The 13,104-nt window shown below is 34.8% G+C and overlaps 2 protein-coding genes across 2 annotated transcripts; both read left to right on the top strand.

The window, feature by feature from the left end:
- Positions 1-1,045: 1,045 nt before the first annotated feature.
- On the top strand, positions 1,046-2,103 carry LOC121254482 (germin-like protein subfamily 1 member 13). Its single transcript, XM_041154542.1, has 2 exons — positions 1,046-1,246; positions 1,425-2,103. Exons 1-2 carry the CDS (start codon positions 1,108-1,110, stop codon positions 1,961-1,963), a joined length of 678 nt encoding a protein of 225 aa, XP_041010476.1. The 5' UTR covers positions 1,046-1,107; the 3' UTR covers positions 1,964-2,103.
- Positions 2,104-10,235: 8,132 nt separating this feature from the next.
- Positions 10,236-11,528, top strand: LOC121254481 (germin-like protein subfamily 1 member 13). The gene is made up of 2 exons (XM_041154541.1): positions 10,236-10,557; positions 10,737-11,528. Exons 1-2 carry the CDS (start codon positions 10,422-10,424, stop codon positions 11,273-11,275), a joined length of 675 nt encoding a protein of 224 aa, XP_041010475.1. The 5' UTR covers positions 10,236-10,421; the 3' UTR covers positions 11,276-11,528.
- The last annotated feature ends 1,576 nt before the right edge of the window (positions 11,529-13,104 follow it).

The following is a 13,104-nucleotide window of genomic DNA, read 5'->3' as shown; positions in this document are numbered from 1 at the left end:
TAAAATTGGGCTTATGTACAAGCTGGCTCAAATGTAATAATGTCTTGTGCCGCTTTCTAATGCAACAGATGTCATGTTTATGATCATCTAGATTGTTGAAGTTTCCCCGATCAGGTAAATTAAAAGATCGACAACACAACGTCCAAACATATATCATATTAATTCAAATTAATTTCTTTCTCCACCTCTTATTTTTGGATATATATCGGACGGACAACGTTAGCAGAAACAAATTAGACGTTAATGGTCGATCTCTAAAGGGAAAAATAATAATAAACCGAGCTAGCTAGGTTCATTGATATATATACATTTAATTGCACGTTGAAACGTAAAAAAGAAAAAGAAAAAGAGGAGCAGCTAGCTAGCCTCACTTTCTCCCTTTCATTTTCTCTAATTTTTTCCTAGCCTCTAAAGTCATCATGATGCAGACATCATCTTAGACGTACAATATAAACAAACACCATAATTTCGCTGAATTAATAAACTCTCCCCAAGGACTAAATTAAGAAAATGGCAGCCATGAGCTCCTGAGAGGCTAAATGGTCAAGTAGTGCAGGTGAGAAAAAATGGCAAGTACCATTTCCCACTTGCCAATCCTGGCAACTTATTTTGATCGATATGATGTTGCAGGATATATAGGTCAAGGGAGGAAAGAATCAACACGAGAATTTAGTACGTACTGTCAATTCTAGAAGGGAAATTGAGATTATGAACCGATCAATGTTGGAGTACTTTTGATCATCCCAACTACCTAGCTGTTAGGCTCATTCCGAATCCACGTACTCCTTTGCCATCACTATATATTTCTTTTTTATTTGTAACAAATTATTTTCGTGGAAGAGATCGAACAAATACGCAGTTGCGGTTTTCAACATCATGTGTGTAGTGGTTAGAGAAAGATCAACATAATAAAAGCCTGATTAATTATAAGTACTATTCAAGCTAGACTTTCCAAGTCTAATCTTACCTTGCAAGCAAAAACATAGACTGCTTCAGTGGCTTTTCCCTCTATAAATAGATCACATGTTTCCATGCAACGTATCTCTCAACCCTCACCCGAGCAGTTCTACACAACATTTTTACTAAAAGTTAGAGACAGCCTCCAACATGATGAAAGGTAGCGTTCTCATGTACCTGCAGCTTGCAACTGTGGCCGTGTTGGCTTTGGCTTGCTCTCTCGCCTTTGCCTCTGACCCTAGTCCTCTTCAGGACTTCTGTGTTGCAGTCGACAAGTACGATTCTGCCGGTATGAACACTGTCTTATTACTACATTCTTTTGGAATCATTTTAAGCATCTTTACTGATTTCCTTATCTGTAATTATGCTTGGAGACGATATTAACTGCATAACATGATACTTTCAATTATGATGGAAGTTCTACTGTTCCTTTGTGATAGTAACAAACTTTTTTTTTCTACATGCAGTATTTGTGAATGGAAAGTTCTGCAAGGATCCAAAAGATGTCAAAGCTGAAGACTTCTTCCGCTCGGGGTTAAATGTTGCCGGAGACACCTCAGGTCGACAGGGGTCGAATGTCACTGCCGTTGCTGTGAATGAATTACCAGGCCTCAACACCCTAGGCATATCATTGGCTCGCATTGACTTTGCACCATATGGCCAGAATCCTCCACACACACATCCCCGTGGCACTGAAGTTCTATTTGTCTTGGAGGGTACTTTGTACGTTGGCTTTGTCACCTCTAACGGAGATGGAAACCGCCTCTTCACCAAAGTTCTAAATGCCGGAGATGTCTTTGTATTCCCAGTTGGTCTCATTCACTTCCAGCTCAATATCGGAAAATCCAATGCCATTGCCTTTGCCGGTCTCAGCAGCCAGAATCCAGGGGTTATCACCATAGCCAATGCAATATTCGGATCTGAGCCTCCCATCAATCCTGATGTTCTCACCAAGGCCTTCCAAGTAGACAAGAATTTGGTTGAATATCTTCAGAAACTGTTCTGAAAATAGATATATATATATAAAATAACGACGACATTAATGAACCATTAATTAAACAATTCGAATAAACTGAAATTTTCCATATATGTTTCCTTTATTGTAATTTCATTTCAATAATTATAATGAAATAAGACGGTTCCTTACGTACTCTCATTTCCTTAATTTCTCTTTTCGAGTTGTGGCATCATACGCTTGATGTAAAAGGAATGAGTATCGTAGTAATTCTGTTCAAGAAATTAATTTACCTGTTATAGTGCATTGATCCGTTACGTTTTAATTTTGTTTGTTTTGGAAAAAAAAAATGGATAGAGATATTACTTAGGATTTGCTATCTGCTCAAGTGTAGGGCAAATCAGATCCGGTTATTTACCCCCTAGTAATTAATATTGGCTCTGAAAAACGTGTACACCCAATTAGTCGACCACCATTCATCTCAAAGGAATGCTCTAAGTCCTAAAAGAAAAAAAATATTGTACTGTCTTGACCTCCTATATAAAAGTTTACCTAGAAAGTCAAGGCAATATAATGAAGTGAATACGACTCTAATAAATTACAATATATATTTATATGTAATGTGGGGGTGCGGGCCAGGATTGGCTTTAGCCTGCCCTCGCTAGAGGCCCAAATGCAGGACAAGTTGTCCTGTCACCTGCATCTAACGGACGAAGGTCTGCCCACGCAGAGGTGGGCGGATGGGGGTGGGGTGCGAAGCCCCGCTGCCCAACCCTAATCCTAGTCAATGTTGGATAATGAGCAAGTGCAGGGTTCCAACGTAGGCTTCATACGTTGGCTTCATAGTTTAGAATCTCATATTTTGAAATTACCAGAAGTCACTTGAATTGAATTTCAGTTTTTGTTATCCCAAATTGAATTCTTCATTCAATCAGGAGCAGGAGGTGGTTAAGCTAAAGAAGCAGCTTAATGAATTCGTCGAGGAGAGGCGTGGGTGGGCAACTGTCACTTCACAACTACTTAATTATGCTTTTTGTTATTTTGTTGTCTTTACCATGCCTAAGTTTGTTGGGCTCATCTTCCAGAAAGTTGGAAGAAATTGATCGAAAGCAGGCTGAAATGGTAGCTGCCCAAATCGCATTGGAAAAACTCTTACACTTGTCAACTCTGAATAGAGACTTAACGCTATCCGTACATCCCTTCAAACCAGCAAATGTTATTGCACCATGGAAGAAATTGACAAGTTTCTAAATCATGTGATTCTCTTCTTGTGAACAGTAAAGATTTTTTTTACTGATTCCTTAACATATTGCCTGTATCCCAATAATTTTTCGTATATCTTAGAGCATTCACATCCCATTTCTTATGAATTTTTCTAAATTTTAGCTAAAAAGCACAATTCCTAAGATTTTATCCTAAATTTTACTAATTTTTCAAAAACTCCTACATTTTTTTTCCCTATACTTTCTCTATTATATTAAAATAATCTTTTTCTTTTCTTTGATTTTTATTTTTTTCTCTCAGTTTCATTCACAATTTTAACCACTCACTCTTTTGTTTTTTTCCTCATGTTCAGCAATATCATTGTGTACATAAATTTTAAACAGGAAATTGATTTTTTTTTTTATTATTATCCCGGGTATGAGAATAGTTTTGAAATTATTATAGTTTTAAAAATAATAAATATTCGTCTTTTCCAATGGTATTTTATTTGCAACGGATAAATAAAAAGCACGATTATGGTTTTCGCCCATATCTAATGGTGATAGAAATGATTTAAGCTTTAGGCACACCCGAATGAAACAAATAGATAAATATGTTTTTTTCACATGTTAAAATAAATTAAACACTTCATAAACTGTGGATTTATTCTCAATAATTGAAATAGTTAATGAAAAGAGAATGTGTACATCTATAATATTTTCTCAATTCTGTGTACAAGTACTATTATTGCCCATACACCAACCCCAAAAGCTCATTATATGTGCCCACAATAAAACTATATTATAATTACAAGTGCTGAAATTGCCCATACACTGACTCCAAAAGTTTAGTACATGTCACCATAAGTTTAATAAGAAATTTATAAAATAAATTGCCAAAACAAATAAGCATGACATCAAAATTGCTATAATGAAACTGGTTTTCTCCAGTTTTCTCTTACGCCTCTCTTAAACAATTTATAGTCGATGTCGATTGGTTTGGATATCCATTGATATTTGTATCTTTTGAAGTTTGATTTTTAATCGGTTAATTGTCTTTTGGCCATATGCAAATATTTCTGGATCATACCAACAGAAAAACCCATAAGGCTGGCCAACCAGCAAAATTGACCAGTACTGAAATATGTGAAATAAGACTACCAACACATATCAGCAAATAAGACCACCAACAAATGAAAAGTACTTTATAGTTTTGGCAACTAAAAAATCGGCCCCCCTCATTATTCTTTGTATGAATAGTTATTCAACATGCTTAATACAACAATAACATACTGGGTACTTATTTTGACGATAGTTTGCTGAGTGTGAGATATTGATAGTGCTACTACATCACCCAGGTATTGGGTAGTGTTATCTTTTGTTTTGCTTAAAGTGTGTACACAAACAGTGAGCATAATTAGTACAAATTATATTCCAAAGATTTTTACTATAATTCACAAAACCTTGATTGGCCAACAATGTCCTCAATGGCTATAACAATCGATTGTCAATATTCATTGGCCATCCGAGTTACCTTGCCATGGAGTTTTGCCCATTCACACAACTGAACAGCAAAGAGATGAAACTAATCCAACCAACATAACTGAATAGGAGAACATAAAAAATGACAAAGCAATCCAACCAACAAAACTAAATAGCATGCCTAAATCATAGCAGAACAACAAAACTTACAGAAAAGCACATAAATTACAAAAAAATATTATAAAAATTGAGAGAAGAGGCTCATAATGGATTTTTAATTCAGGCATAGGTAAGTACATAACACAATTCGAATGACTGCAAAACGGTTGTCTTTGTGAAACTTTCACAAAAAAAAAAATGACCATCCGGATTACTCTGCCAGTTCGAGCTCGCCTCATTCACAGAAGTTGTGAGTTTACACATTTATCATATTCAATTTAACCATTATCACAGTCTAATTACATTACACATACAGCCCCAACGATAACCTTTACATATCAACAATTAAAGCTGCAAAGAACAAAGCAATGACAGTGAGAAAAAACAAATAAGGAATCAACAACAAGAACCAGAAAGTCAACAATTGGTGAAGCCAACTATCACATCAATAGGAGAGCAAAACCAAGTGTTAGCTTGCTCAAACAGAAATCAAAAAAGCAGATCACACAAAATTGAAAAGTATTGTTTCCTTATTCGTATTTAACTCTGAAATTTATAAAAAGTTATCAAAGTTTACAATTCACAAGAACTTATTCATAGTAAAAATGGCAAGCTCGCTTGAATAAATTATAGAACATTTATCCAAAACGAAAACCAAATCAGTAGTGTTTCGAAATGGCAAAGTCACTGACAGTAATCTTCAACACATAAAGCATGTGAAATTATTCATAAAATCAAATGGCAAGATCACTTGAATAAATTACAAAACATTTATCCAAACAGAAATCAAAGATCTAGTATTTTGAAATGGCAAGGTTAGAAACTAAGCACATAAGCATGTGAAAATCTTCGTAGTACCAAATGACAAGCTAGATTGAATAAACCCAAGAAATTATACAAAACATGAATTTCACTAGCAACAGAATCAAAAGGCAAGTGATGTGGGAATTTAATTCACACATTTTCTTATGCTTAATTGTACAAGATTCAAGTGCTTTGCATGATTCTTAGCTTGTTTATCTAGAATTTTAGGTTTATTTTATTCTTGAGAATTCTTGATATTTTGCAGGTGTTTAATTAGTGAATTAGGTTGAAATTGGGTTGATCTAGTCAAAACAGAACACTATTTGGTTTTTGAGTTCTAACTAGAGCTACACACCTCTGTTTCAAGTGTTGTTTAACTCTATGGATAGCAAAGAGGTAGGACTAGAACTTTTATGAAGAGTCCAAAACTCAGTTCTGCCGTTTTGAAGTTCAAAACTTAGAAGAAACGGAGAAATATGAATCTACCTAGAAGTTTATTGCAGTCAAGACCCTATTTTGGTTTTCAATGAGTATCTGGAGTTCTAGAAGTTATAATTAAGCAAGCTTATGTGCATTGGAAATTTGAGAAAGAGATCTAAAACTCTTATGAAGATCCCAAATCTAAAATATGTCATTCTGATGCTCTAAATCTAGATGGAAGTTGTAAAGTCAAGAATTCTGAATTTTTCAGCAGCAGATATGGAGAATATCTTTTGTTTTAAAATTTGAAAATAGAATCGATTTTGAATGGATTGAATGGACTGTGTATATGGAAGGAGGGTTTTGAAAATAAAAATTTCCAGAAAAAAAATAAAAAGAAAAAGAAGAAAGAAGAAAAGAAATCATTGAAAGAATCCACAAGAAATTCAAATTCGAAATGCGCTAGAGATAGCCTGAATATACTTTAATATTTTGATTGTGACTTTCTACTCACATTTTTTATTGATGCAATTTTTGATGGGTTGGAAAGCTATTAGAAAGAGCTACAACTTTGTCATAATAAGAATTTCAAAATTCAAACTCCTGAAGCACGTATGTGGATGCCAAGATAAGTCCTAAACGTTAGGTGAAAGTCAGAAAAACCTTAGGGTTTCTTTCTACCATATATAAGCATATCATTAGCACGAAATTGGAGAGGATGAGTCTGAGTTTTAGAGTCCAATAGTTCAGAGATTATTTTTTAAATTTCTTTCGAGAAGGTGAATCTGAAGGGCAGAGGTGGGAGCCGCATGCTTCATCAACCAACTCCAACGAATAACACTAGTTTTATTCTTTTTCTTTTCAATTTCATTATGAGCTAATTTTATTTTCTAGAACTTTGATATAATCTAATATCGAACACACAATTTATATTCTAAATTATTTTATTTTCATGATTGAGTGTTTATTCTGTGTTCTTAATGCTTACAATTTTTAGCTAATTATTGTTCGATTTATTAAATCGCAATGAGATCGAAAGGTGATTTGTGATTAGAGCTTTAGGATTAAGCACCATTAGTTGAGCGAAAGTAGAGATACTTTACCGCGATTAGTGTGATTTTTAAGAAAAATTAAAAGAATTTAATGAATCTCCAATTAATTAAATTTACATAAAGATATAGAGTTATTAACTGGAGATATTTTTAGTATTATTCGAGAGAAAATATTGAATAGTTAAGGGATTTTTATCAATAACTTGAGATGATTGGAATTATATAACAAAGAAGAATAAATTGTGTGAGATTCACTAGGTGAAATCAAATGCTCTAGTTCTATTCTTATTATCTTTAAAATCTTAATTTTAATGCTCTTTTTCTTTAGTTTAATTTAGATAATTTATTCTTTAAATTTTGATTTTCTAAATAGTAATTAATTTAGTAAATTTCAGTACTAAATAAGATAATTAATCTCTGTGGGTTTGACATCCGTTTCTTTAAAACACTTTACTACTTGTTACGATTCTGTGCACTTGCAGATATTTTCAGCACAACAACAAGCTCACTGATTTTACAAAGCACATAATTTCTCTTAAATTATACATAGAGTGAAATGGCAAGTTAAATTGAATAAATTACGCAACAATTACACAAAATAGAAATCAACAAATAGTACAATCAACATGGCAATGTAACTGACAGTGAAACAAAATACATTAGAGTTGCATGTGAAATTCTTCATAGAATCAAATGGCAAGCTAGATTGAATAAATTACACAAAAATGACACAAAACAAAAATCAAAGAAGGCAGTAGAATTAAATGGCAAGGTCATTGATAGTGAAATAAACTATGGGAATATGTGAAATTCGTAATCGAAATGTATGACAAGCTAGATTGAATAAATTAGGCGTAAATTTCACAAAACAAAAATAAAAAAAGCAGTAGAATCAGATGGGTTGGTCACTAATAGTGAAACAAAGCATAAGCATGTTAAATTCATAGCACACTAAAATGGCAAGCTAGCTTGAATAGTAGAACGCATATATATTTCACAAGACACAAATCAAATAGGCAGTAGAATCAGATGGGTTGGTCACTGACAGTGAAACAAAGCATAAGCATGTTAAATTCATAGCATGCTGAAATGGAAAGCTAGATTGAATAGCTGAACACATAACTTTCACAAAACAGAAATCAAAGAAGCAATAGAATCAAATGGGTTGGTCACTGACAGTGAAACAAACCATAAGCATATCAAATTCGTAGCACACTAAAATGGTAAGTTAGATTGAATAGCAAAACACATATTTCGCAAAACACAAATCAAACTAGTAGTAGAAGCAGATGGGTTGGTCACTAATTTTACAAAAAAATTCCCTAAACCTGTACAAAAATTGCTATTCTAGAAACCATAGAGAAGCATACACAGAAACCATATTGCGGTTTTGGCTAGGGTTTTTAAGATCTACCTCAAGATTCAACAATGGAGTTATAGAAACCCAAAATGGTAGAGCTACAAATGAAATTGAGTGAGCATTTCTCTCAGAGCTGACGACATGAGAGACAGGGATTGTGTGTGTGAGTTTGTGAGAGAATGAAATGACTTACCGATCATGAAAAATGTCGGAGGGGTTGTTGTTGATAGCAAATAGGGCACGAGACATGGTGAACGCGGGAGGGGAAGAGAGAGAGGGACAAGCGAAAATAATTAAAAATGTGTTTGGGGATGTACAATGGTTTCCCATAGATCGGGAACTACTATAGCACGCATAAACAAAAAGCCAAAGTAGGGAACCAGATGGGAGGATGATATGCAAGTTTTCCCCAAAATGCATCTCAAAATTTGGAAAAGAAGAACGTATAGGGAGCCGAATGCTAGTGCTCTTAAATGACTGCTTTTAGGGGTGTAAAATTTAACCGAAAAGCCGGACTGGACCGGTGTAATCGGTCCGGAACCGGTTTCCATAATTCCAAAACCGGCCGGTCCGATTCCGGTTCTATACTTTTTAGGATTGGACTGGACTGGTTCACTATATTATATATTTTAAATTAATTTTTTAATATTATATATAAGATTTTTTATATTATATATATAATAATATAAATTATAATTATATATAAGATAATATTATTACAATTTATAATATAAAATTTTAACCTTAAACGTGAAAATTTATTTGATCATATGCTTTACACATAAAATATATATCTATTAATAACATTTTATAGCCTAATAAATTCTCATCATATTTATTTTAATAAATACATAATATACATTAGTATATTAATTACATTCAGCTTTAATTAATTAGTATACATTAGTATACTAATAGATATTAGTATATTAATTACATTTTATGACCTAATACTAATACCATTAGAACCGAAAAATCGGATCGACTCGGATCGGAACCGATAAAACTGAAGGTACCGATTTATGAGGGTAACCGGTGAGTAATTAGTTTTCGAAAATACAAAACCGGTGCATACCGGTTCAGTACTAAATTTTGTCCAAAACTGGACTAGATTAGACTGGTTACACCCCTAACTGCTTTTTTTTTTTTAGTTTTTCCCTTAACAAGACACCCGGCATGTTAAAAGACTCAAATCATGTTTAGATAGAAAACTCACATAATTTTTCTAAGTGAGTTATTCTATTTTTAAATGAGTTTATATAGCCATTCATATTACATATTATTATTACATAAATAATAAGATTTAATTTGTAAAATTTATATTTTAAATAAAATTATATCAAGTAAATATTTTAAAATGTTTTTAGGAGGAGGCGATGTCTCCTGATCAGAGGCTAAATGGTCAAGTAAATATTTTAAAACCATGAGCTCCTGATCAGAGGCTAAATGGTCAAGTAGAGCAGGTGAGAAAAAATGGCAAGTACCATTTGCCACTTGCCAATCCTGGCAACTTATTTTGATCGATATGATGTTGCAGATAGAGATATATAGGTCAAGGGAGGAAAGGATCAACGCGAGAATTTAGTACGTACTGTCAATTCTAGAAGGGAAATTGAGTTTATCTGTTTATGAACCGATCAATGTCGGAGTACTGTTGATCATCCCAACAACCTAGCTGTTAGGCTCATTCCGAATCCACGTACTCCTTTGCCATCACTATATATTTCTTTTTTATTTGTAATAAATTTATTTTCGTGGAAGAGATCGAACAAATACGCGGTTGCGGTTTTCAACATCATGTGTAGTGGTTAGAGAAAGATCAACAAAATAAAAGCCTGATTAATTAATTATAACTACTCAAGCTAGACTTTCCAAGTCTAATCTTACCGTGCAAGCAAAAACAAAGACTGGTTCAGTGGCTTTTCCCTCTATAAATAGATCACAAGTTTCCATGCAACGTATCTCTCAACCCTCACCCGACCAATACTACACAAAATTTTTACTAAAAGTTAGAGACAGCCTCCAACATTATGAAAGGTAGTGTTCTCATGTACCTGCAGCTTGCAACTGTAGCCGTGTTGGCTTTGGCTTGCTCTCTTGCCTTTGCCTCTGACCCTAGTCCTCTTCAAGACTTCTGTGTTGCAGTCGACAAGTACGATTCTGCCGGTATGAACACTGTCTTATTACTACATTCTTTTGGGAATCATTTTAAGCATCTTTACTGATTTCCTCATCTGTAATTATGCTTGGAGACGATATTAACTGCATAACATGATACTTTCAATTATGATGGAAGTTCTACTGTTCCTTTGTGATAGTAACGAACTTTTTTTTTCTACATGCAGTATTTGTAAATGGAAAGTTCTGCAAGGATCCAAAAGATGTCAAAGCCGAAGACTTCTTCCGCTCGGGGTTAAATGTTGCCGGAGACACCTCAGGTCGACAGGGGTCGAATGTCACCGCCATTACTGTGAATGAATTACCAGGCCTCAACACCCTAGGCATATCATTGGCTCGCATTGACTTTGCACCATACGGCCAAAATCCTCCACACACACATCCCCGTGGCACTGAAGTTCTATTTGTCTTGGAGGGTACTCTGTATGTTGGCTTTGTCACCTCTAATGGAGATGGAAACCGCCTATTCACCAAAGTTCTAAATGCCGGAGATGTCTTTATATTCCCAGTTGGTCTCGTTCACTTCCAGCTCAATATCGGAAAATCCAATGCCATTGCCTTTGCCGGTCTCAGTAGTCAGAATCCGGGGGTTATCACCATAGCCAATGCAGTCTTTGGATCTGAGCCTCCCATCAATCCCGATGTTCTCACCAAGGCCTTCCAAGTAGACAAGAATCTGGTTGAATATCTTCAGAAACTGTTCTGAAAATAGATACATATAAAATAATAACCACATTAATGAACCATTAATTAAACAACTCGAATAAACTGGAATTTTCCATATATGTTTCATTTATTGTAATTTCATTTCAATAATTATAATGAAATAAGACGGTTCCTTACGTACTCTCTCATTTCCTTAATTTCTCTTTTTGAGTTGTGGCATCATACGCTTGATGTAAAAGGAATGAGTATTATAGTAATTATGATCAAGAAATTAATTTACCAGTTATAGTGCATTGATCCGTTACGTTTTAATTTTGTTTGTTTTAGGGAAAAAAATGGATATTAGATATTGAGTAATGCTAGAGAGCAGCCACTATAGCTGTGCACACACTACGTGGCTGCTTCTCATCCTTTTGGTTTTTTTTTTTTTTTGCAAAACGCACTAGATGGCTCTCTCTCACATCGTCTTTCTCTCTCCTCGAGTCTCTCTCTCATCAGTTCTCTCTCTCATCCCTCATCGAGTCTCTCTCTCATCTCGGTCTCTCTCTCTCTCCCTCATCTCCACTCTCTCTCTCTCTCTCATCTCTGCTCACTGTCTCTCTTTATCTTTCTCTCTTATCTCGGTCTCTCTCTCTCTCATCGGTTCTCTCTCTTATCTTGATCTCTCTCTCTCATCTCCGGTCTCTCTCATCGTCTCTCTCTAATTTCGAATTTAAGAGATGTGTGGTTTAGATGATGCCACGTAGGGTGTGCAAAAATGGCTGCTCCCAATATTTTTCCTTAGATATTACTTAGGATTCGCTATCCGCTCAAGTGTAGGGCAAATCGAATCCTGTTATTTGCCCCTAGTAATTAACATTGGCTTTGAAAAACGTGTACACCCAAGTAGTCGACCACCATTCATCTCAAAGGAATGTTCTAAGACCCAAAAAAAGAAAAGAAAAGATAAATGTTGTAATGTCTTGACCTCCTATATAAAAGTTGGCCTAGAAGGTCAAGGCAATGTAATGAAGTGAATACGACTATAATAAATTATAATATCTACAATTTGTATAAATATATATTTATATATAATGTGGGGATGAAGGCCGGGATTGGCTCCAACTTGCCCCCGCTGGAGGCCGAGATGCAGGATAGGTTGCCTTGTCACCCACATCTAACGGACGGAGATCTACTCATGCAGAGGTAGGCGGAAGGGGGTGGGGTGCGAGGCCCCATTGCCCAACCCTAATCCCAGTCAATGTTGGATAATGAGCAAGTGCAGGGCTCCAACGTAGGTTTCATAGTTTAGAATCTCATATTTTGAAATTACCAGAAGTCACTTGAATTGAATTTCAGTTTTTGTTATCCCAAATTGAATTCTTCATTCAATCAGGAGCAGGAGGTGGTTAAGCTAAAGAAGCAGCTTAATGAATTCGTCGAGGAGAGGCGTGGGTGGGCAACTGTCACTTCACAACTACTTAATTATGTTTTTTGTTATTTTGTTGTCTTTACCATGCCTAAGTTTGTTGGGCTCATCTTCCAGATGGTTGGAAGAAATTGATCGAAAGCAGGCTGAAATGGTAGCTGCCCAAATCGCTTTGGAAAAACTCTTACACTTCTCAACTCTGAACATAGACTTAACGCTATCCGTACATCCCTTCAAACCAGCAAATGTTATTGCACCATGGAAGAAATTGACAAGTTTCTAAATCATGTGATTCTCTTTGCGTGAACAGCAAAGATTTTTTTACTGATTCCTTAACATATTGCCTGTATCCCAAGAATTTTTCATATATCTTAGAGCATTCACATCCCATTTCTTATGAATTTTTCTAAATTTTAGCTAAAAAATACAATTCCTAAGATTTTATCCTAAATTTTACTAAT

The sequence above is a fragment of the Juglans microcarpa x Juglans regia genome, chromosome 3D, assembly GCF_004785595.1.
Source record: "Juglans microcarpa x Juglans regia isolate MS1-56 chromosome 3D, Jm3101_v1.0, whole genome shotgun sequence".
NCBI classification, from domain to species: domain Eukaryota; kingdom Viridiplantae; phylum Streptophyta; class Magnoliopsida; order Fagales; family Juglandaceae; genus Juglans; species Juglans microcarpa x Juglans regia.
The sequence above is the reverse complement of the archived record's forward strand: the minus strand, read 5'-3'. Positions and strand labels throughout refer to the sequence as shown.

Bases quoted from the DNA above. Each gene is read 5' to 3' on its own strand.
- LOC121254481 (XM_041154541.1), top strand. From the start codon at position 10,422: ATGAAAGGTAGTGTTCTCATGTACCTGCAGCTTGCAACTGTAGCCGTG. The intron at 10,558-10,736 runs GTATGAACACTG...TTCTACATGCAG, and splicing joins CGACAAGTACGATTCTGCCG to TATTTGTAAATGGAAAGTTC.
- LOC121254482 (XM_041154542.1), top strand. From the start codon at position 1,108: ATGATGAAAGGTAGCGTTCTCATGTACCTGCAGCTTGCAACTGTGGCC. The intron at 1,247-1,424 runs GTATGAACACTG...TTCTACATGCAG, and splicing joins CGACAAGTACGATTCTGCCG to TATTTGTGAATGGAAAGTTC.